Source organism: Leopardus geoffroyi, chromosome A1 (assembly GCF_018350155.1).
Source record: "Leopardus geoffroyi isolate Oge1 chromosome A1, O.geoffroyi_Oge1_pat1.0, whole genome shotgun sequence".
Taxonomy (NCBI): Eukaryota; Metazoa; Chordata; class Mammalia; order Carnivora; family Felidae; genus Leopardus; species Leopardus geoffroyi.
In genome coordinates, this window is record NC_059326.1 from 196,580,170 (window position 1) to 196,604,549 (window position 24,380).

General features: G+C 57.2%; 1 protein-coding gene and 1 long non-coding RNA gene across 6 annotated transcripts in view; one reads left to right on the plus strand and one right to left on the minus strand.

Annotated features, from left to right (window-relative positions):
- Positions 1-3,216: 3,216 nt before the first annotated feature.
- Positions 3,217-24,359, minus strand: LOC123576416. Of its 2 annotated transcripts, none has more exons than XR_006701378.1 (4): positions 24,172-24,359; positions 14,929-15,096; positions 8,599-8,659; positions 3,217-3,765 (listed from the first exon to the last, which is right to left on the minus strand). It is a non-coding gene; the product is annotated as an uncharacterized LOC123576416 (long non-coding RNA). The 2 variants fall into 2 exon arrangements; XR_006701376.1 differs by having other exon boundaries at positions 3,217-3,887.
- Positions 4,661-24,380, plus strand: part of PDGFRB (platelet derived growth factor receptor beta) — a 37,776-nt gene continuing 18,056 nt past the window's right edge. Inside the window, exons 1-7 of one of the 4 annotated variants that reach the window (XM_045437217.1) lie at positions 4,661-5,167; positions 17,519-17,743; positions 20,404-20,449; positions 21,643-21,966; positions 22,489-22,755; positions 23,469-23,596; positions 23,712-23,886. In XM_045437217.1, the coding sequence (XP_045293173.1) occupies positions 20,428-20,449; positions 21,643-21,966; positions 22,489-22,755; positions 23,469-23,596; positions 23,712-23,886 (916 nt within the window). In that variant the 5' untranslated portion in view covers positions 4,661-5,167; positions 17,519-17,743; positions 20,404-20,427. Of the gene's footprint in view, positions 5,168-15,510; positions 15,621-17,518; positions 17,744-20,403; positions 20,450-21,642; positions 21,967-22,488; positions 22,790-23,468; positions 23,597-23,711; positions 23,887-24,380 lie in introns of those variants that run through there. The other 3 variants (XM_045437208.1, XM_045437199.1, XM_045437227.1) reach the window with 3 other exon arrangements.

Sequence of the window (24,380 nt, forward strand, 5' to 3'; positions counted from 1 at the left end):
ATGTGCCCTCCTGCAGGTTTCGGCCTTCTCTGGGACCCAGTGTGTCCAGTGAGGGGGACATATGTGTCCTCTGAGGGCCCTGTTGTTCTGACGATCCTCGAACCATCCTTGTGTACCAGGGCACACTCTTGATTTCTGGGGCACTGAGACTGAGGTCAGCTGGAGCCTGGGAGAGGCCGAGCGAGGTAGGCAGGGTCCCAAAGCCCTATCTCCAGGGACCCTGTCAGGCTTTGGTGGCTATAGTCTGGCCCAGCGAGGGCAGCACACAGCGTATTGAGGCCTTTGAGTGCATCACAGATTGCGACAGTCTTTCAAATCATTCCCGAGGAATCTAGGGTGGGAGTGTGGCCCAAAGTCCCCCCCCCCCTTGGTTCTTCTGCCCAACCAGCCAGCCACTATGTCGAGTGTCCAGGAGGGGAAGAGGCCTTTCCCAATGTACCCCGATTCTGGCTCCCCAGCTGCAGGTACGAGGATCTACCTGCTCAGTGCATGCAGAGTGAAAGGACACCGAGCTGGGGGTCAGGAGTCCCGCGTTCCAGGACCTTTCTCTCTCAGCTAACCTCAGGCAAGTCTTCTCCACTCTCTGGACCTCGGTGTCCATGCCCGTACTATGGATGCACTCTTAGGACACTTCAGGCCCTGACATCCGAGATGACTGTGCCGATGCCTGTGCTGTGTGTGCTGCTTCCTCACCCCGGGCCTGGGGAGCCTGGGAGGGGGGCAGCGCTGGGAGCGTGGGAGAGCCAGATGCGGTGGCTGCTGGCCCTGCCTGAGTGAGTGCTGAGCTGGCCTACTGGGAATTCTCCCACTCAGGCGCCCTTTCCGGGCCCCCCCTCCCCCTGCCCCACTGAGAGCTGTGGCTTCCGGCTCTGACAAGCGTGGGTGGGGGTCTGGGGAGGGGGGTTCAGTTCAGCCTGGTTCCCTCCTTCAGGGAAGAGCTTGGGCCTGAGTCTAGACAAAAAGCATCCCTTCCCGTCCTGGTCCTATGCATTACAAAGCCTTGCTCAGTCAACTTTCCAGCCCTGGCCTCAGTCATCTGGGCTGTAAAATGAGCATTTGGATGGGCTGCCCTGCGGCCCTGGTGATGGACTTCTGCGACGGCAGCTCCCGGAGGAGACGCCGGAGAATCGTTACCTTTAGCGGGGCTTTCTCGCTCTGCTCTAGTCCTTGCATAAGACACCTGGTGCGGCACTCATGCAGGCCTCTCAACGACTCTGCGAGGCAGGCACATGTAGCCCCATTTTACAGCCGAAAACACTGAGGCTCAGAGAGCTTGGGTAATTTAATTTGCCCAGGGTCACACAGCTAGCAAGTGGTAGAGCTGGGTTGGACCTTCCAGTGTCAGAGCTCAGGCTCTTAATCCTTGAGCGTGACCCCGTGCAGTGGAGGGGGGAGAAGTGCTGAGCCCCAGACCCAGAGCTCCCTTCTCCCTCTGTATCCCACTCACTTCACCTGAGGCAGGATTCCCCTCACTCCATGCTCTGCCTGCCCACTGTCGGCCCAGCCTTTCCACATCAGCGTTGTCCCAGGCTAGACGGGGCTCCCAGCATCTGGGCAGCTGGGAGACTATTCATGGCCGGTCCTGTCCCTGGTGGGGCCGGGGGGGCTGTGCTGACCACCCCAGCTTGACAGTGCTACACCGCTCAAAGGTACTGCCCACTGCCCACCCCTTCAGAGCACACAGGGGAAACTGAGGCCCAGAGAAGGACCGGCTGGGCTCAGGAGCACACAGTGATGGGCTGCAGCTGGAACGAGGGAAACTCAATATTTCCTTAACACTTCCAGACGCTGTTCTGAGTCCTTTAAGTGCATTACAAATTGCAACAGTCTTTCAAATCATTCCTCAAATGAGCTCTATTTGCCAGAGGAAGAAACTGAGGCTCAGGAGTTGAAACAACTGGCTCAAGATTGTGCAGCTGGGAATTGCAGAAGCTGAGGTTTGAACCCAGTTCTGTCTCTGGCTCTAGAACCTGCCCTGTCAATCATGACTCTTCTGCCTCAATGGTCCAGCCCTTGGGGAGTGCCCTGTGGTGTTCCATGTGGCTCTGGTCCCCCAGCCCCATCTCAGCTGAGAGGAGGCACAGCAGCCCTGGTGCCTGCCAAGGGTTAATGGTGGTAGGGGCTAAATGATTCCAGATGGGCCAGCCGGACGGCTGGGCTGGCCGGAAACCGGCCGCCGCCAGCTTCCCGGGGGAGCCACCACCAGCCACCCCCTCCCCTCTGTGCTGCATCTCTGGCCCCCAGCTGTCCCCTTGCCCTGGGGCCCACCAGCCTCCTCTCCCTAGCCAGAGTCCAACCTAAGACACTTGTAAACAGAGCATCCCAACCGCCTTCCAGCACAAGGAGTTCAACCCCGTTATGTACAAACGGGGAAACTGAGGCTCAGAGAGGCAAAGGTATCTCTCCAAGGCCACAAATCAAGTCCATATCTGGGTGTCCTCATTCCCGGGCTTGTTGGGGGGGCAGAATTAGGGGTTGAAATGCCTCTTTGCTCCCCGAACCCCACCCCCCCCCCAAACTGTCTGGTCCCAGCAGAGAAGCCAAGGCTTTGGAGGTGAGTGGCCAAGTCAAATGCTCAGAGTTGTAAGGACTCGTAGGGTCTTCGGGCATAAGAAATCCCAGTGTAGGCCTGACCCTGTGGTCCTTGGAGTCCTCTTCTCATCCCCTATGGCCCCACTGCTATCGAGCTAGGCCAGGCCCCTCTCTTTGGAGTCTCTCACGGCCTGCACGCTATGGCTCAGGACCCATCTGAGAACTCTTCTCCCTCCGTGCGGCCCAGCCCAGATGCTCAGATGTTGGGCAATCTCCACTTAGATAAGACCAAGAAATGACCTCAAGATATGCTATTGTGGTTGGCATGAAATCCCAGCTTGGGCAAACACTCCTACCCCATGAACAGAGGACCCCAGAAGAAGGGGGTAGACAGAGGTGCGGAGAGTAGGAAGGAAGGAGCCCTGGGCAGAGTCAGGCTCTACCTGTGTGACCCGACCCGGGACACCTTTCTTTTCCCCTTCTGGGACTTAGTTTCCCCAATGTATACAGTGTTGGGGCAGAGGATGACTCAACTAAACTCCCTAAACTCTTTAATTTTTATGTTTTTTAACTTTTAAACAATTTTTATGTATTTATTTTGAGAGAGAGAGAGCAAGTGAGCAGGGGAGGGGCAGAGAGAGGAGGAGAGAGAATCCCAAGCAGGCTCCGTGACGACAGATGTGGGGCTGGAGTCCACGAACCGCGAGATCGTGACCTGGGCTGAAATCAAGAGTTGGACGCTCAACTGACGGAGCCACCCAGGCGCCCCCCTAAAGCCCTTTAAAATGATGTCCTCGGGCATCTAAGAGCCAGGAGTCTGTGACTAGAGCCGTCTTGTGGTCTGAGGAAATGAGGGTGGACTAAGTAGGGGGAGCCAGAGATCCAGCCAGGTTTTGGAGGGGCCTTGGCAGACCCTAGTAGGGAAGGGAGGGCAAGAAGCTGGAAATGGAACATGAGCAGGTACTCGAAAATACCTGTTGAGTGACTGCATGAGAGGCAGGGAAAGGGATAACAGAGGAAGGAGGCAGGATGGGAGGCCCAGTCTGCACTGCGGTGTGGGTCTTCCATTGGGGTCAGATTGCCCGTGTCTGTTTCACCATGTAACTCAGGAGGCCTGATTCCGCCCCAGTTCTGCCATTGCTGTGTGAGCTCAGGAAGCTCATTTCACTTCTCCGGACTTCCATTTCATCGTCTATAAGGTGGAAAAATAATCCTTTCCTGGTACTCCAGGGGCTGCGAGATGACAAGAAGTGATACGTTTGGAACTCTGAGCTATACTGGGTGACGCTGGGCAGGTCTCTTTTCCTCTGCACCAATTCACACTTGGGTCTTGGGTTTCTTCTTCTGAAAAGTGACTGATCGTAAAAAAGCCTCAGTTAGCTACCCCTCTAAATGCGCTCTCAGCGCCCTTGCCCTTCTTTGGGGTACCTGCCTGTACATCCCTGTCTCTCCCACTAGCCTGGGCCACCCCGAAGTCAGAGACTGTGTCTTACTCACTACCGCATTCCCAGCACCCAGCACGGTATCTGGCACATAGATGGTGCTCAACTTGCTTTTTTTTTTTTTTTTTAATATTTACTTATTTTGGGGAGAGCACAAGTAGGGGAGTGGCACAGAGAGGGGGACAGAGGATCCGAAGAGTGCTCTGTGCGCTGACAGGCTGACATCAGCGAGCCCGATATGCGGCTCGAACTCCCCAACCGGGAGATCATGACCTGAGCCGGAGTCGAAGTGGGATACTCAACCCACTGAGCCACCCAGGTGCCCCGTCAACACGCCTTTTCAATAAATGGATGTTGACCGAATTAATCATGTAACTTATCGGAGTTGCCTTTATAGATGGGGAAACTGAGGCACGGAGGGAGGACTCAGTCCCAGGTACCACGGCCAGGCATCAGGCAAGTGGGGCCAGGCCACTTTTTAATAAAAGTGACTCAGCGGTTGGCGTGGGCTGCGGAATTTCTAAACATCCCCTCACATCCTGAGAGAGCAGGCGACGGAGGGAGCAAGCAGAGGGAAACGAGGAAGAAAAACAAGAAACTTGGGGAAAAGAAAGAGAGGGGGGAAGAAACTGAAATTGAAAACAGACACACGCGTCCACCTTCCCCGCCCCCTCGCCCCCCTTCTCCGAGCTGAGCCAATCAGAGGCGGCCCTTCAGCCTTTCCCCCAAAGTGGGGGAGGGGCAGGGAAGCCCACAGTAGTGTGAGCTCCTGGGGCTGCCAGCGCCCGCAGTCCCTGCCCATCCCGTCTGGGACGCAGGATCCCTCTGTGAACAAGTTGGAGGCAGAGAGAAGGAGGACGGCAAGGAGAGAGCTGGTCACCCTCTGACCAGCGGCTGTGCCCCGCAACACCGACGGCCAGACCCAGGGCGGCCCCTCCTGGCAACCCTGCTCCTCCCGCAGGATGCTTTGGGATTGAGGCCACTCCTCATCCCTGCAGCCCCCTACTCCCCTCCGTTCTCCTGAGGCTCCCAGAGACTGCAGCTGTCCTCCCTGCTCTCCTACCCAGCGCTTGCCCCATTTGGGGTCCAGCAAAGTCTCTCTGTTAATGAGAGGCCAGTGAGGAGGACTTCCTGGAGGGGGTGACAGCCCAGAGCTCAGGACTGTGCCCACACCCGCAGGCATCAGCAGCAAGGTAAGTGCTGGGAGAAGGGGGGATTCCCAACCCCTTGTCCTGTCCCCTTGCTCCAGCCTGTGCCTTCTTGGGTAGGTCAAAAAATGGAAAATATTTTTAACAAAACCAGATGGGAGGAGGCCGGGAGGCTGTGGGCCACGTCAGGGCTGGAGAAGCTAGTTCTCTCCTCTCCTGCTCAGGCTGCTTCTGGGGTGGGTGGTCTCAGTCTCCATAGCCCTGCTGCCCCCTGCCTTCATCAAATGAACCCCAGAGGTTTCTGGGTGCCAATGGAGGGCCTCCAAAACGTAGCACTGCCTGACAGGGCTGGGGAGAGCTGGAAGGAGCTTGAGAGGGGCATTGGGAGGTGGCAAGAAGGGTACACGGATAGGGGACCTCAGAGCCATGGCCCCTGTCTCTGGGCCCAAGCCTTGTCCTTAAGAATCCATCTGGCTCCAGGCCAGCCGGCCGCCAGGCAACCTCTTCGGATTTAAATGGATTTGCAAATTTTCCAGATTCCTAAGATGTCCTTCCAAACCCCCAGTGGCTGGGAAAGTGCGAAGGCAAGGGGGCTGTGGCAAGGCTAGCGGTCACGGTCATGCAGCTGGGGCTGTGGGCCTGGGGGTCTGGGACCGGCCATCAGATGTGGGGGCCCCTCTGTGAAGAAGGGGGTCAGTCGCTGGGCCTTTCCCTCTGGACTCCAGGCAGCTGCTCAGGCCGCCTTGCTGTCTCCCTCCTTCCGGACGCTGCTTTCACTCCATCCTAAAACATGAATCTGATCACGATTCCTTCTTTGATTCTCCCCTATAGAAAGCCCCAACTCCTAATAGTAGCTGCCATTGATTGACATTTACTGCATGCCAGGACCGCGTGGAGAGCTTTATGAGCATGATCTCACGGAACTCACCAGCAGCTCCAGAGGCAGGGACGGATTTTATGTTGGTTGTACGTGTGAGGTTCACAGCAGCTACAAAACTGTATCACGCTGCTACGAAGTGGCAGAGCTCCGGGAGATAACAGGCTCCCTGCCTCGTTTCTCCAAACCTGGGCCTTGTGTCAGTCAGATCCCAGGGTTCTCAGGAGGAGTAAGCACAATCCTGCCTATGAGAATGCACTTCCTCATCCCCTCCATTTTCTTTCAAGGACCTTGCCTACTTCACCTCCTCCAGGCAGTCTTCCGAGGTTCTTCCAGTCTTCCAAGTGTTTGTCATGCCCTTTTGCCTTCTTGCTTGGCCTTCTCTTCCTGTTTGTGCTCTGTGTTCTGCCCCCAGCATCTGCCGGCGGTCAGTGGAACCAAGAAAACGTGCCGGGGAAGGGAGGAGGGGCTCCGCCGAATACCTCCTGTTCCCAAATGTGAGCCCAGAACCAGGCCCCGGCCTTCCCTCTGGTGACCTTCCAGAACATCATGTAGTTCCTCCAGACTGCATTTTCCTATGTCAGACAGGGAGGAGTGTCCCTGCCCGCCTCTGCAATCCCAGAGGGCACAGAGGCCTCTAGTGAGATATCTGAAGTCACACAGTCCTCCCCTGCCTCCATGCAAGACGCCCTCAACCCGCAGTGCTCCGGGATGAGGATCGTGTTGGTCACTGTCAAGGAGGGCTTGCCCTGTGCCAGGCCCAGAGCCTGGGACCTCACCTACCAGGTCTTGGGAATTGGTATTGTTGTTACCCCTATTTTGCAGACAAGGAAACCAAGGCCCAGAGAGGCTATGTGACTTTCCCAGTGTCACACAGTTAGTAGAGTTGGTACTTCGGCCCGTATCTGCTTGAAAGCAAAGACGTAACCCTTTGCTACCTGGGGAGCCCCAGGTCAGAAGGAAGACAGGCTCTGTCCTCCCACATAGGCTGCTCCTGGCTCCGGCACCTTCTGCGGCGGTTAAGTTCAGCTTCAGGCCCCACCTGCTCCCAGGTCCGCCAGAAGCCTGGCCTGGCCCTAAGTGAGGAAGGAGACCATCTGGTCAGCACCTTCCCTTCAGGGGTGATCAGGCAGCCCTCCCTCCTCTGTGGGAAGAAAAGCTGAGACTTGTAATTGCCCACAGATGTGGGACAGCGGAAAGCACCGTAGATTCAGAGTCAGGAGACCTGGCGTTTGTCCTGGCTCAACTCAAGTCCACTGTGTGGCCAACTTCGGGTCCCCATGTCCTTTTTCCGGGCTGCATCCACATCTCGAAGGCAGTGGGCACCATGCGTAAACGACATCAGGTTTGGGCATCAGATGACTGTGCATCAATCCCTAGTTGGCTCCTGGCTGGCCGGGTGACCCTGTGTCTGATTGGGCATCAGTCCCCTCCTCTGTGAGCAGCAGGGAGGTATGTAGGCCGTGCGAGTATAACATAGGTAAGGCGCTTGCACTTTACAGGGCTGGACCTAATGCCATTGGCTAAGAGAGGGTCGCTGCTCTCTCCGCCTCCTGCACAGGACTTGGCGGTGAAAGCCGTCTGCGATCCACAAAGGGCAATGCCCACAGAAGGGGCTTGGATACCGTGGGGATTCTAAAGGCCCAGTTCCATCTTCCAGGCACAGGCTGGTTCTGAGACCAGCTGCCTTCAGGACTGAAGGAGGGGACTTGTGCTTTGCTCGGGATGGGCTACTGAGTGTGGTGGGGAGGGCGGAAGGAATGAGAGGGTCCCCTAGACTTCCCTGAAATGCCCTTCATGCCCACCTTACTTCCTCACGCATGTTTCAGAACGCTGTAGGCAGTGGGCTCTTGGAATGGGGGGAGATCTTCCTCCACTGCTTTCCGTAGGCCTTCCTGCCCTTCCCCCCCCCCCCCCCCCACTAGGGCAGAGTTCATAGCACCTCAGCTGGGAAGTAGAGTGGGCAGGGTGATATAACAGGGACAGCGATTCCTGAGCGGTTCTGTTGTGCCTCCCATCCATTACTGTGAAGTTCACTGCTGGGTTCCTTGGGGCTTCGAACAGGCCCAGCATTCAGAAAGCGCTTAATAAATATTTGCCAAACTAATATAATCATCACAGCAACCTCCAGGCGTAGATAGAAACCCTCTCTGTTTTATACGAGGAACTGCCCAGAGAGGTTAAGTCAGTTGCCCAGCGTCCCACAGCTAGGAAGCCATAGAACTGGGATTTGCATCCGGGTGTTTGTGACTCCAGAGCGCAGGATGAGAGGCTGGGTGGGGCACAGGCCACCCCTGGGGATGCAGCACAAACTCTGAGAATGTGCCGCAGCTGCGGAGGCCCCTCAGAGTTCCAGAGGTGGTCATCAGACCCTGGAACACATTCTGTGTGACCGCGGGTGAGTCAGTCCTTCTCTGGGCCTCAGTTTTCCCATCTGTGAGACCAGGAGGCTGAACAAGATGATCTCTGAGCTCCTTCCAGGCCCCAAACAATTCCAGGATTCCAAGCCACGCCAGCCCGGATTGGCAGCCACACAAGCTCTGTTGTGTACTCAGGCATCATGCATATTTAACTTCACAATGAAAGGGGTTTTTCTTACCCTTTCTCCATCCGTTACAGAAAGAGGTCGGGATCGATGACCACTAATGGAAAACTGCAACCTGCAATAAAGAGGGGGAACTTTCTATAGTTAGAGCAGCCTGTTAACGCACTTGGTTTCTCAGGGAGCTCTGAGGGTGTGTGCCTGCGGAGCCCGTTTTCCTGGGATACAGAGGAAGGAGGGTAGGGAGGTGTGCATGTTGGGGTGTGGATGTGTGGATGCTGTGACCCTTTAGGCCCCTTCCAGTGCTGATGTTTCGAATCTCATACGCTCTGATTTCAAGAGGAAGAAGGGCTTTGGCCCAGTGGTGGTTGGAGCAATGATGGGGTCCCGAGGCGAGGGAATGGTGTGGGGACCCACGCCCCGCCTCTGGGTGGGCGCAGGTGTGGAATCGACACAGTTGTTGCTTCAGGTGTGAGGGTCTTAAGGCGACTCTCACACTTAAGATTGAAATCTCCCAAGATTTCAGTCTCAGAGCCCACAGGCAGAAGGGCTTCCTGAAGCCCCAGGCACTTGCCCCAGGAACCCCCCTTCCCAGATGCTTTCTGGGGCACCCTGCCCCCAGCCTAGTGCAGGAGGCTGAAAATCAAAGTGTATTGCTTTAGCTGCATTAATGCCATCTGCCATCTCTTCTCCTTGCTTCAGATCAGAGCTATTTGATGTCTCAGGTGCCCAAAAACCTTTCATCTGCAGGAGGTACCAGCTTCTCCGCCCTGTGATGGAGACGGTTGTACTTTAGGAAGTGGGGGCAGCAGGGCCAGGGAGTCCGTTCTTGAAGGTCAGAGACGAAGAGGACTCTGGGGGTTGCCTGGTCCAACTTGCTTATTCTATGGGTGGGAAACTGAGGTCCAGAGAAGGGGAGGGATGTAGCTCAAGTCATACAGATCATCCGTGATAGCACTGAACCCGGGACCACTGAGCTGGGCATGTGCTGTGGCTTCTCCATCCACGTCTGTCATCCAAGGCTCACTCAGCTCCAGTCCTCCCCGGTGTGAGGTCACAGGTAAGAGTTTGGGCTAAAGAGGAAGTGCCATTTCCATGAGGGGTGGGACCCCCCTCCCCCCCTTCCCCCCCTCCCCCTGCCCCTCCCCCGGGGTAGTTTTGTGGACCATGGAGCTTTGATCACATCACTTCTCCATTCTGGCCATAAATTCCTTTTACATACATGAAGGGGAGGCCGAGGGAGCAGCTCAGTGACCCCAGAAGCTCCATCCCGCTTTGCCCTTAGCCCCTGCCAGGCTTCTGTGGCTGTTTCAAATCCTTGTTGCTGCCCTGGTAGCCTTCCTTCTTGAGAAGTAGAACTGAAAGACTGTGGCCTGCTAGCTTCTCCACTCCTGAGACTGAGCCGAAGTTGGGTGGGTGGGGGGATTCCAGGGTCAACGCACAGGGCAAGGCTCTGCTTTACAAACCTGTCACAGCCCTAGCTCAGGGCACCGGGCTTGAAGGGAAAGGCTCACATCTGACCCAGCAGACCGTGGGCTTCTCCCCTCTTACCTGTATTTGTGCCCTTATCGGTTCCCGGGCTGGGGCCTGTCTGCTGAATGGGTAGTGAAACAGTGATAGATAAATGCATGGAGAGATGAATAAAACAGACGGGCAGCTGGCTGGCTGGACAGTTGGCCTCCCCTTTAGTCCAGGGAGCAGGGATGACCTCATGTGCATTCGACATGGGCAGTCACAGAGGCCTCCATGCTTTGCGGGGGCCCCACACTTGAAATTGTTAATATTGTAACAAGGGGCCCCACAAATTATATAGCTGGTTCTGCCAGGGGGTTTAGGCAGGGTTTCAGATGGCTTCATGTCCGAAACTGGCGTCTCTGCCTCCACTGTCCCCATTCTAATCCACGCCCTCCCACTGATGCTAACCTGCTCCTGTCATTCCCATCTGAGGAGCCCCTCCTCCCACAGTGCTTGGAGTTGGGCTGTATTGCTGTCCAGCCAGCAGCCAGCCGCCCCCTTCCGCACTACCAATGCCCTGAAAGGTTGGCTTCCTGGTGCCTGCAGGGCAAAGCCTAAATCCTCACCCGGACCCCCCAAACTTTCCCAAAGTAACCTCTGCACTCCTTCCCTGCCCGTCACCTACCTCTTTGCTAAAGAGCCCTGATTTCTGACCTAGAAGTTTTCTTCCTGCTATTTTCCCAGGTGCCCCAAGATCTCCCATTTCCCATGCAGAGCCGCTGTGGAATGCCCTTCCCTGGCATCACCCACCAAAGAACCCCACTAAACCCTGGAGGCCAAGCTGGAGGCCACCTCCTTCCCACTGAAATAATCACATATTCATAATTGTTGCCATTTACTGAGCACCTATTATGTGATGGGTGCTTTTCGTCATCATCTTACCCCTCCCAGCAATGGAAAAGGAAGTCTCTTCTGTCATTTTCCGGGAGGCTGGGACTCAAGAAAGTGAAAGTCAGAAAGGTCACACGGTTACAAGGTGGTAGAGCTGGCCCGGAACTTGGATCTGGATTAAGTGGCTTCAGAATGGAACTGCCACACCTGGTCCGGCTGGGCTCCATGTGCTTTCCATGCCCTGGGTGGCATCAGGGTCTCCTTTTGCCCTCTCGCCAGCTGGTCCCATTACCACCCAGGAGGGAAAGAGTCCCCATCGCTTGCCCGTCCCAGCTCCCCAGCTTAGCGAACCCCGAGGTGTTAGGGGACAGCTGAGGCTTGAAGACCAGAAGGGCTGACCCTACGAGGCCATTTGATCCCTTACGCTGTGTAGGCATCTATTAAGCATCTACCGTAAAGCCTAATTCTGAATTAGGAATTTGGAGGCTCAGGGCGCCTGGGTGGCTCAGTCAGTTAAGCGTCTGACTTCAGCTCAGGTCATGATCTCGCGGTTCGTGAGTTCGAGCCCCGTGTCAGTGCTGACAGCTTGGAGCCTGGAGCCTGCTTCAATTCTGTGTCTCCCTCCCTCTCTCTCTCTCTCTCTCTCTCTCTCTCTCTGTCTCTCTGCCCCTCCCCAACTCTCTCTCTCTCTCAAAAATAAACATTGGGGAAAAAAACCAAAAAGGAATCTAGAGGCCTCTGAAAAACTTATTAGGTGTGTTTCCTCATTTGTGGGGGAATCAAATGAAGGGATTAAGACAAAGGTCCAGGAAGGAAGTGGTTGGCAGACAGGGGACCGGGAGTCATTGCACTTGGGTCGTGGTCCTGGGTGGGCCTTGAAATCCCTGACTATGCTAGGAGACACCCTGCCCCCACCCTGGCTGAGCCTGCTGGCAATGCCAATCACAACAGCAGCTGCCCCTTCCTAAAGAGCCCTTCTGGAAGGGGCTTTCCTACCTTCTCATTTGTCACGTGCAATCCTTGGCTGACGAGCCTGGCCAGGGGGCCTGGGCGAGTGAGCGAGCGAGTGAGTGAGTGAGTTACTCTCCTGTGAGTGAAGAAGAACGAGGCCACTGACTGGCTGTGTGCCAGGCCCTGTTCTAAGCATTTTACTTGTATGAACTCATTCAATGGCCTCCACAGCTCGGTGACGAGCCCCGACTTCCAGATGGGAACGCCGAGGCCCAGAGAAGCGGACTAACAGTCTGGGGGAGAAGCGGGGTGCGGGACCGGAGGAAGGGGCGAGAGAGAGAGAGAGAGAGAGAGAGAGAGAGAGAGAGACAGACGCTGAGAAAGGGAGAGGGAAGTGAAATGTGGGAGTTTTCTCCCCTCTGGCTCTGCCGCCCCTGAGGGGAATCTCAATGCCCCACGTTGGCTCCAATTAATGGCAGGGTTGCTCTTCGCTAGCTCCCTCGGCCTGCCTGTGGGCTTGGGCTCTGGGCTGGCGGGGGCAGGCCACGTGCTGGTGGGTCAGGACAAACGGCCTGAGGCCTGCCTGCCCCCTGCCCACTTGGCTCTGAGGACCCATTCTATTTGCGGCCCCCACCCCGGCCCAGGGCTGATCCGGGGCTGGCAGCAGCCCGGGGAACAGAAGGTTTGCTTGTCTCCGACCGCCGCACCCCCCCCACCCCCACTGCCTCCCCAGCCTCAGCCTGGGACCCCTCTCAGGGGCTCCTTTGGCTGCCAGGACCTGGGCTCTCTGTTGCCATGGCACCGGCCAGAGATGAGGCTCTGGGGGGCGGGGGGGAGGGGGGTGCAGGGAGGGCAGTGAGGGATGGTGAAGGCCCGGAACTCTGTAGCTGCAGAGGTGCTGGGGCCCCTGCAGGGGCAGGTCTGGACCCTGAGCACAGCGGGCCTGTGGCAGAGCCGGCCACACACCTCGCTTCACTGATACTCGGGATGGGCCTCAAGGCAGTGGCTGTCCTGGCCAGAGCCAGGCTGTCCTCAGCAAGGACTCCTCTCCTCACCCATGCGCTCTCCGGCAGGCTCTGTGGTGAAGTTGCAGGAAGGTTCTGAGCTCTATCCCAAGCTTGACTTTCAAATTACTGGGCGAGCTGGGACTCACCCCCACTCACTCTGCACCTCAGCGAGGGAGGGACAGGGCTCCGACCTCAGGATCCTTTGGTCCTTGGGAGCCTGCATTCTGTACGGACCCCATTAGGGTAAACTCACTGCGGACTGTTCCTCCGTGGACAGACCTGTTTCTGGGTGGGAGACAGGCTGGCTCTCGTGGCAGTTGAGCCTCCAGGTTTGGAGTCAGACAAGCCTGAGTTTGCGTCCCCGCTTCGTGGCTTACTGGCTGTGTCAGCCTGGGTAAGTCACTAGACCTCTCTGAGACTCAGTTTCCTCGTCATGAAACAGAAAGCACAATTATAACTCTCTCTCAGCATTGTTGTGAGGACAGAACAAAACCCCCTATGTTATGAAAAATTCTGACTAGCCGGACCTCTGAGGATCCCGAGCCCTCCAAGAGTGGAATGGGTTATGGATGAGGTGGTGAGACGCTGGTCACTGTGCACCACACAGCCTGTTGGCGGGGGGTGGGGGGGAGGGTAGGGGGGGCGCAAATAGGGAGTATTTATGGCCCCTTCCAGCCCCCAGGTTGTGGGGCTCTCTGCCTGTCTCCTACCCTGTTTTTCAGCTTCAGGCTCACCCTGCTACAAGGAGGGCCTGCACTGAAAGGCGAGGTCGGGAAGCAGAGGGCGAAAGACCAAGGCGGGTGGCTCATTTGAGGCCATGCTGTGTGTCAGGCAAGGGCTTGTCGTCTTTACCTCCTGCCTTTGAGAGGCTGTCATGTGGGCGTTGAGCCTGGGCTCTCTGGGGTCAGTCCGTCCAGGACTGAGCACTGGCTCCCCTGCCGGCAAGGTCTGTGACCTTGGGCAAATGATTTAACCTCTCTGTGCCTTGCTTTTCTCCTCTGTAAAATGGAGAGGCGACACAGAGATCATGGATTCCTCAGAGATCATTCACATCAACGGTTTAGCCCAGGCATTGGATACAAACTAAATCAGAGGTAGCTATTATTACTCTTGTTACTTTCAATGCCTTCTAAGCCCTTGTTCTATTCTGTAGGCGCTCTAGGGGGTCCAGATGGGATCCATAGGACTCTGGCCCAGGGGCCCACTGGGCCTGGGTAGAGCCAGGCCATATGGCCCCGGGGGTGGGGGTGGGCAGCCGTGGGGGACAAGCAGGGAGGCCAGAGAGGCGCCGGAGGAGGCAGGAAGTGTTTGCTCGGCAGGCAGGCAGGCAGGCGGGTGGACGGGAGCGTGTAGAAGCCTCCCTCCCTCACTGACCTCCTTCTCAGGCTGGTTCCCAGCCTGTGTGAGGACCCAGGCCCCCTCCCCTGGGCCCCCAGTGGCCGTGAAGCACACACTGAGCGCTTTCCCACGAACTGTTCCAAGTAGTTGGGCCTGCAGTATCCCCCACCCCCAAGCACTCGCACTCTGGCGGGTGAGGGGGTGTGTGGCAGAAGGGGGGGGCTGGGGCTGGGGGGGATCGGTCCGTTCTTTATCAGCCTGGCTCTGATCCAGACAGATGTTTCGTTTTATTTTGAACTTCCAGAAAATAGGTCATTTCTTTCCATTGTGTCCCCGGGGAGGCCTCCTGGGGCAAGGAACACAGAGTGCGTGACGAGTGTGGGGCCCTCGCTCGGGCCCTGGGGAGCTGGGAGGGCATCAGCCTCCCTGTGTCAGTCATGATGAGCTGTCGGCAGGGCCAGGCCGGGGCACCAAGGTTCTTAAAGGCGGAGTTAAGAAGCCAGCCCCTTCCTAGGGACAGAAAGGTTCCTCTGGTTGGGGTGTGAGAACAGGAGGGAGGGGACAGACTGGCGGTGAGGAGACAGAAGCGGGGAGGTGTAGCAGGACCGACAGAAGCGACAGAGTAACAGTCCATGGAACTGGCACGGTTAATTCCACCCACTTGGACTTCCAGAACAACGAGCGCCCAGGCCAGGCTCCAACTGAGCTGACTGCTGCTGCTTTGTTTGGGGGACCTCATAGGTACCTGAAAACATTGAAGGTCCTCTGGGTCTAGAAGCAGCGTGGCAGAGTAGAGCCTGGATGACCAAGCTGCATCGCTGTGTGATTTGGGCCAGGTTGGTCACCCTCTCTGGCCTTGATGTGATCCTGAGGCTTGTGGGGGGAGTCATCGTGTAGAGGTGGAGCGTTGAACCTTTATGAACAGACAGAAGTGAGGCATAGGATTGAGGGTGGCAGGTGGGAGCCCCTTCCCAGGCTTCTACCCCCCCTGACCTGTAACTGTGTCCCTGCCCAGTGGACCCTGCAGTCCTCCCTGGCTCCCACCCACGCCGCAGGAGTGCACGTAGGCCTCAGCTCACTTGGGTTGAGGCCACACGGACCAGTCTGCCAGGTCCAGCCGGTGTGGCCCTCACTCACGTGCCCTCCCAGCTGCTGGCAGGAGGGCTCAGTCCCTGGCTCCAGATGTCTCTTGCCCCCACACACTCCCAGGCCCGAAGCTGGCTGCCTTCTCTGAGCTGAGTCATGACATCCAGGCCAGGGCCCCTCCCCGGCACCCCACCCCCACCCCAGCGTTCCAGCCCAGCCCAGCCGCCTTCCGGAGCAGGGTCCCGATGGCCACAGCATGGCAGCTCTGGAAGGGGCATCCAGGACAGCCCTGCCCACCCTGTGCGCGCACGGGGAAGCCAAGGCTCAGAAAGGGGCAGGACTACCTTGCAGGTGGGTGACAGAGCTGGGCCGAGGACCCACATCCCCTTATTCCCCAGCCAGGGATCTGCGCCAGTTTGTCCCAGGGGACGCAGAGTGGAGAGAGGTGTATAGAAGAGAGGATGAGGCTCCCAGCGGGCCACTCGAGCCGCTGTCCTGCTTCTGCCTGCAACTTAGTAAGCCATCTCCTGGGAGTCTCAGTCCCCATTCCCTGCCTGGCTGGGACAGCGCAGGGAAAGTGACTTTGATATAAAGCTTTATGTATGGCAGGGCAGGGGGCATTCTGTGGGGACTGAGACAGTCTGAGCCCCTGGGCCTCAAGCCACCAGCCTCACATCAGATCCAGGGACCTGAGCTTGCCTAGGTCAAAACACTGGGACCTGTCCCTGGTTCTTTCTCAGCCTCAGTTTCCTCACCTGTACAGTGGGCACAGGAAGAGGGTTGGATTGGATACATGATCCCTGAGGGCCGTGGAGCTCTGAGATTCCATGACTCTCACCCCGAGACTCCATGGCTAGGCCTCCTCCTCCCTCTGGCATCTTGTTTATTCGGAGCATCCCCGGCCCGCCCGGGACTGCCTGCCCCAACGACCCCCTCCTCCCCGCAGCGTGCCTTCCCCCCCCATCCCCATCTCGCTGCTATTTGTGCCCGGCCTGTCCCCTGCCGCCAGACTGAGGGGGCCTCTGTCCACTCAGGTGCCCCCAGCCCCTCCAAACCCTAAAGCAGCTGGGTGGCAGTTCCCAGTCCTGCCCCTCTGCCCCATTCTCATCTCAGAAAATGGCATTGCGCCCCCAGGACACACACGCTCCTGGCCCCCAATATTCCAAGTCCAAAACAGGAGCGGGGGCTCATTTAAGCTACTCTCGCTCCAGCGCCCCGGCACCTATCACCAAGTCCTGTGGTTTCTCGGCTAAACAAGTCTCATTGCCATCTGTCTCTCTCCACCCTCTCCCCCAGCCCAAACCAAGTAAGCGGAGAAGGTGGTGGTGTAGAGAGAGTTCAGTCTCTGCTCTGCATTCCTGGGCAAGTTCGCCAAGTGCTCCCTGCCTCAGTGTCCCCATCGCAAACAGGAATCATCCTTGTATCCACCTCCCAGAGTTGGCTGAGGAGCACGTAAAGTCGAAAGAGGCTAAGTGCTCAGAACGGTCGCTGGTACCGTAAATGTAGAACACGCACTGGCTTGTGTTCGGTGTCGTGGATGTGTGTTCAGGTGTGTCTGGGCCTGCGTGCACACGCTCTGTGCATATCGTGTGCACACAGCTCTGCACACGTGCACGCTCCCATGGGCGTGTGGGAGGCATGCAGGCGGCAGTCTGTGCCGTGCGCACGTGTGCTGGGCACGGGGAGGGAGGGGAGTGTGTGCACGCGGGGCTTGCGTGGGCAGGCACATGTTGAGCGCCTGCGTGGGGGCTGGGCACACACATGGCCCGCTGCACACAGATGTGTTTCGGAGCAGTGTGCGAGTGAATGTGCGGGCGGGGGTGTGTGCGTGTGCGTCCACGCTCACCGTATGCAAGCCTCCCTCCCTGGCAGCCGCAGAGGCCCTCCTCCCTGGCCTCCCTGTGTCGTGGGAGTCTCGGGACCCCGAGGGAGGGAAGCTGCTGCTGGCGGATGTGGCCAAGAGGGACTGGATTTATTTAGATTAAGGTGGTGGGAAAGGAGTGGAGACTCAGAAGAGCCGGGAGGAGGGAAGGCTGGGCTCACGAGGGATCCCCAAGCATTCTTGCTCCCCTGGACTTGAGGTCCTTGATTCACTGTGAGGAGCTGGGCAATTACTGCATCTTGGGACTGACCTCTGTCCCCCTAACCGGGCCAAAATAAGAGGAATCGTGAGGCCTTCCTGGTCCTCAGCACTCTCCTCATGGGCAGAGGGGGGATCCCTGAGAGTCTCCTCCTTCTCTCTGTTTCAGGGGCCTCCCCAGGCAGGAGAGTACGGCAGGTCGGAGGGTGCCTGCTTCCTGACTGTGACATCCACCTTGTCCCGGGTGGCTCCTTCCTGGATTGCAGCCCTCCCCCTAAAGAAGGGGGAGTGGTCACAGGAAAGCCCCTAACCTCCACATCAGCTGCCTGGACCTCTCTGGGGTTGGCTGGAACCACAGCAGCCTCTGGGAAGCACAGAGGTCCGTCGGCATTAGGTAGATAACTGGGCCTGTCAGGGAGTCATCTAAAGATGGCCTGGGAGCTTAGGTCTGGGTGCCACCAAACTCCACTCTGGTTCTTCCCTGTCCTCCTCTGGCTTGCTGTCCATGCCACCTTTGGGGTTTCCATATCACCAGCTTACTTGTCTCAAAGTCCCCTGAAAGACCGTCTAACTCCTAATTGTAGAGATGGGAAAAGTAAGACCCAGAGAGGGAAACAACTTGTCAAAGTCCACACGGCATGTCTGTGATCAAATGGTCAGGGAAATTCAATCCACAGAATGAGATGGGTTATGGATTCTCACGTGACTCCAGCCTCACTAATGTAGCTCCCTCCTTCTCATCAGCCCTCACCTCCCTAAACCACCCCAGCAGGAATAATAGTGACTAGAACCTTCTCCCTGGCCAGTCAAAAAAGCAGTTTTAGAACAGGATAGCTCTTTGAGTTGACCCATCTGAACCTCTCCCTATATTCATAGGGAAACTGAGTCCCAGAGAAGGCAGGGGACTTGCTGAGTCTCCCAGAGAGTCTGCGGTCCCTTGTGACTAGAGCCAAAATGCTCATTGCCTAAAGAGAGAAGTCAGTCCAAGATCCCCGGGGCATCTATACTTGCTCTGAGCTCTTTTGCCCGGCCTATCCTATCCCTGGCCTGATTCTGCCTTTTCGCTGTGTGACGAGGTCATGATTCTGTCCCTCTCTGGGCCACTGCCTGTTTGAGAAGGCCCCTCATGGATTAGAGTCTCAAAGACTCTAAGCTGCCCCCAGCCCGAGGCCCAGCAGGAGAGGAGCCAGGGTCAGGGGAACTGGGGGCCCAGCCAGCATGGCCCAGCCTTCCAGAGCCAGGCCAGCCCTGGTTACAGTGACCTCCCATCTCCAGGCCAGCCGACCAAATTCCTCCTTTAGAATAATAAACAGTGTGGCCAGCCAGGGAGGCTGCGAGGGGAGGGGCAAGGAGGCTGAAATGACCCCCTCCCCCAGCCTGGGCTGCTAATGATTTTCTTTGGCTGAGATCTCGGGCAGGAAGGGGGGAGCCAGAGGGGCACCCACCGAGGGGCAGATGGGCCTCCGTGGGGGCTGCTGGCTCTGCCACGGCCCGGCTCCCTCCTGCCGGAGGAGGCCTGGCATCCAGCTGGAGGGGCTGGGGCAGGAGGCAAGGGAGTGGGGGTGTGTGGAAGGGCTGGGCTTCAGGTCTGGGACAGTGGGGAGAAAGGAGAGGGGAGAAATGAGGGGAACCTCAGGCAGGCCAGTCTGAAGGGGCAGGAAGAGGAAGAAGGGCAGAGCAAAGCTGCTCAGGGAGCTTCGTGGGGTGCTGGGCAGAGGGGAGCCTGGGGCCGACCAGTATGTGTCAATGCAGCCCTGTGAGTGGTAAGCTTCCCGTCATCCCTCTTTGAGAGTTGGAGACTGAGGACATAGGGACAGCAGTGGCACAGGAGGCAGCTGCGCCGGGGCTCGAACCGGGACCCTGGCCCTGGATTGGAGAGTAAAAGGGCCAAGATGGGGAGTGGAGTGGGGGCAAGCCAGGCTTGGCCGCAGGAGCAGGACCTGGCTGGGCAGCCCCTCAGGGAAGTCAACAGCCCCTCAGTACCAGGAGGCCCCCTGTTGCCCGGTCATATGGCCACTTCTCACGTTTCTTGCTCTGTGATCCTGTCCACTTCTGGCCTCCTTCCTGTCGATGCCGTGGGCAGACCCTTGTAAGCCTGGCCATTGGTGGTTATTTGGGACCCTCAGATAGGGCTGCCAAGGGCAGGGATCGAGCAAAGACCCACCTAATGTAGTCTGTGTCTCTGTGTTCCTGCCTCTGTCTCTCGCTGCCTCCTTTGGTCTCTGTGTTTGTCTCTCTCTGCCTCTATCATTCCAGGCCTCTTTGTCTCCCTCTCGGACAAGTTCTGCTGTGTCACCCTGGACAAACTTCTTTCCCTCTCAGAGCCTCAGTTTCCCCATCCGAACACTGGGGGTGGGAGGCTTGAATTCAGTAGTCTCCAAGGACCTTCGAAGCCTTGTCGTGCAGTGGGGCCTCCCCTGGGCCCACCCCCTGGCCCCTCTTCCCTGGGCCTCCCTGTGTAGCTTGGGGCTGAGTAGAGGGGGCCAGGCACGGAGGTGCCCCCCTACATTCCGCAGTCCTGACTCCCCCGCTTCCCTTCCCACAGCCGCCTCCACTTCCTGTTGTGCTTGTGGAGCCTGTGGGAGTTCTCTGGGCTCTGGCTTACCCCCTCCAGCTCCCCCACGCCTTTCATCACGCTTTCCCAAATATTTGTCCTGGCAGATAAGAGCCTGGTATTGGAACTGTCACCCGGAGGACTGGCCGTTGGAGCTGGCGGGCGCTGGACGCCATCCAGCCCAAGTCCCCTCTCCCACTGTACATACAGAGAAACTAAGGCCCAGAGAGGCCTGGGTTCAGCCAAGGCCACTGGAGAGGTAGAGGCAGAGCCAAAGCAGGGTCCAGGCACCCCGAGGCCAAGCCCCGTGAGGGGGGAGGGGACCCTTGGGCATGAGTTCCCTCTTGGTAATGGGACATGGGTGGTTTTTGCCTTCAGCCCCATGGACATGGAGACTGGGTTTACTGGGGCTGGGGTTTACTCTGTAGGACCCACGTGCTAAGTCAGACTTTGAAATGACTCGGCTCGCTCTGAGCCCTGACCCTTGTTTAACTCTGCAGGACACCACACAGCTTCCGAGCGCCATGCCAGCTCCTGTCCTCAAAGGTAGGTACACTGCAGCTTCTGAGTGCCATGCTAGCTCCTGTCATCAAAGGGGCAGGGGGGCCCTGGGAGGGTGGTGCATGATAGCACCAGGGCCTGGGAGGCAGGGGCCCTGCTGTGCTCTTGAACCTCTATTTCCTGCCTTTCCAGTGGCTCTCAGTGGAGGCCTTTTTCTACTGCCCACTCGACTCAGAAACCTCGATGGACCCCTGCTTGTCCAGAGCCATTAGCTCAAATCCTTTGCTCGGTCTTCCGTACCCCGTGGCCCCTCACCGGCTGCCCCCACCCCACTTGCTAACAGTCACCTCTGTCTCCCACCTCTTCTGAGGACTCATTGGTATCAGCCTGGCTGGTCTGCTTCCGGTCTGGGACTCCCCTCCCCTGCCTGGATCTCTCACTGGCTGCGAGCTCCCAAGGCCTGGCTGGGCTTCTCCTAGCACACCCTTCCCTCACTGCTGCCTGTTACATTCCGTCGGTGCTCCAGGGGCTGGGTGGCCGGCCAGCTAGTCAATCAATGGTCACTGGCAATCAGTGACCAGCTGACAGCCTACCAAGGATGAAGGATGACTGACTGGCTGGCTGAGCACCCATAGGTCTGGGGGACGTGGCTTATAGAACCTTTCCTGGAGGATATCAGCAAGGGGAGGGGAACCAATCACCTGACCGCCCCCCCTCCCGCTCACACCCCAGTTCCCTCTGGCTCCCAGCGGCTGCTGAGTCTCTCCTGCCCAGTCTGACCTACTCTGAACTACTGTGCTCCACCCTCCCCGAGCAAGGCCACCTCTGGGCTTTGGATGGAACCCGGGCAGCTGGGGCAGCTGCAGGGAAGGGGCTCAGAAAGTGACCTGGGAAGTAATGCAGGAACTGGAGGCCTGGGAATTGCTTCCCGAGGATTTCCTGAGGCCTTCGGGAGAACATGCCCACAGCCTGCACACAGCATAGCTGAAGGACTCTGAGGCTTAGGATGGAGAGACACTAAGATCAGGAGGCCAGGAGGCTAGAAAGAGTCCCTGGGGACCAGGCACTGGACAAGCAGGCTTCAGAGCCACGGGTTCCAGTCTCTGTTGGATTAGGGAGGTGTGTTCTTCAAGGACTGTGCAGATATGGCCTCCTCCAGGGTCAGCCGCGGGGGGGGGGGGGGGGGGGGAGGTGCTGACGCGCCTGTGCCCTGACATCCGATGCCTTTTCTCCCAAAGGCCAGGTGCTGTTGCTGCCCCTGCTGTTGCTGCTGGGACCACAGGCCTCCTGGGGCCTGGTCATCACACCTCCGGGGCCAGAGCTTGTCCTCAATATCTCTAGCACCTTCGTTCTGACCTGTTCGGGTGCAGCTCCGGTGGTGTGGGAACGGATGTCCCAGAAGCCCCTGCAGAAAACGGCCAAGAACCAGGATGGCACCTTCTCCAGCACACTGACACTGACCAATGTCACTGGGCTAGACACGGGAGAATACTTTTGCACCTACAAAAACTCCCTCGGGCCGGAGCCTGCTGAGCGAAAACGGCTCTACATCTTTGTGCCAGGTAAGGGCCCCCGCCTGTGTGCCCACTCCCTGACTTCTCAACTGCAGGTGTCTGGGGGAAGCTGAGAGTGCTTAGTGAACACTGTGAGGCACAGCCAGCTTAGAAATGCAGACAAATCATGGAATCCAGCCTGGCTCAGTCCAGGACTGTGTTTACTCCCACCCCTTGGTCTGGATATCTGACTCCTCCCTGCCAGCCCACCCCATTCCTGGCTCCCAAGAACTCTTCATTCTCAGCAGGTTCCAGTATGCTCTCTTTTGGCCTCCACATCCTAACTTTCCCATTCTCCAAGCCCCAGGTACTAGCTGCCCTTTGACTTGTGGCTTATTTTCTTTCTCACCCTGGTGCTGACCGTATCAAATGTGAAAGCTAGAAGAGACCTCTGAGAGCAGCCTTATTCTATAATGGGAAGACTGAGGGCCAGAGAAGGGAAGACACCTGCTCAAGGTCACACACAAAAATTCAGGGGATAGCCAGAAAACCAGCCACCTTGACCCTCATTCTTGGCTCCACACCTGGCAGATCCGACTATGGGCTTTCTTCCGGTCTTCCCCGAGGACCTGTTCATCTTTCTCACGGAAATATCTGAGATCACAATTCCCTGCCGAGTGACGGATCCGAGCCTGGTGGTGACACTGCACGAGAAGAAAGTGGATATTCCACTGCCCATCCCCTATGACCACCAACGTGGCTTCTCTGGTATCTTCGAGGACAAGACCTATGTCTGCAAAACCATCATCGGGGACAGGGAAGTGGATTCTGAAGCCTACTATGTCTACAGTCTCCAGGGTGAGCCCCCTTTCTGGCCTGATGCTCAGCAGAGGCAAGTATGACCCTCCGCAGAGGTATAGCCCTTTCCAGTTTTACGAAGTGTGCAATTCCGTTTTTCACTGGATTTTCACTGTAGTCTTGGAAGGCAGGTGGTGTTTCCCCATTTTACAGAGGAAAAACCTGACACTCAGAGGTTACGGGAAGTGTTAGTGGCAGGGCTGGGCTGTACATTGGGTCGGGCAAAGGCACAGGCCTTGGAGCCAGGTGGGTTTGAAGGCCAGCCGTGCGCTTCCCGTCTGAGTGACTTTGCACAAGGCATACAATCTCTCTGAGCCTACTTCTTCCTCTGTAAAATGGGGGAAATAGTGACTGCCCGCCTAGTGGGATTATTGTGAAGATTAAAGACAGAGGCTGCCTGGTGCGTGGTTGTGCTCGATGCATGTCTCCTATACTTAGATGCCCAGAGAGGACATTGGTTTCAAGACTCTTATCCCTTCTAGAACGTCAGCTCCTTGAGGACAGGAATTTTGTCTGTCGTGTTTACTGCTAAAGCCTCAGTGCCTAGACTAGTACTTGGCATATAGGAAATGTTTAATAAATATTTGTTGAATGAATGAATCTTCTACACCAGTCATCCCTTCTCTCTCTCGGAACCCCCACTCCATCCCCAAGCTGAAGTGCTGGTGGCTGGTGGTGGCCTCCTCATCCCTAAGCCAATCTCTCTCCATCAGTGTCGTCCATCAATGTCTCAGTGAATGCAGTGCAGACTGTGGTCCGCCAGGGTGAGAACATCACCATCATGTGCATTGTGACCGGAAATGAGGTGGTCAACTTTGAATGGACATACCCACGCATGGAGGTAACGCTGGGCCAGGGGTTGGAGGAAGGGCCAAGGAGGGATGGATATCTTGACTTGCAGCCTAACTTCTTGGACGCGGCCTGATTTGGGGGGCTTTCCCCACCTGTCCCTACAGAGTGGGCGGCTGGTGGAGCCAGTGACTGACTTCCTCTTCAATGTACCCTCCCACATACGCTCCATCCTGCACATCCCTAATGCCGAGCTTGGCGATTCAGGGACCTACATCTGCAATGTATCGGAGAGTGTGAATGACCATCGAGATGAAAAGTCCATCAATGTCACTGTGGTTGGTGCGTGCCTTGGGCTTGGCCCCGACCCTCTTTCTGAGCCAGACCTAGACACTGTCACAGCCCCGGGGTACTGTCAGTCACATTCAAGGACAGCTCTAGCTTCATTCAGAGCCTATTTCCGGGATAAATCCAAACCAAAACACAATGTCAGCCCCAAATCCAACTCTAATCCCAGCCTAGGCTTTCTGCCTAGCCAGAACCTCAGCCCCAACCAGATTTCTAAACCTAACTGCCATCCCAGGCCCAGGCAGCCCCATCCTCAAATTCAACCATGTTGCAACTCACCTCAGCCGCAGTCCTGAGCCAGAACACGCCCGGTAAGAACAACTCCAGTCCCAATCTCAAACCTGGCTCCCAAACCAGTATCACCCCTCAGTTTGGCCCCTGCTTCCGTCTCAGTTCCAACGTCAACCCCAGCTCCGGTAACTCCACCTCTCCTCCGGCTCCTAAAGCCTGAAGCGCCGCCCCCAGAAGGCTGGGCTCCTTTGGCATTC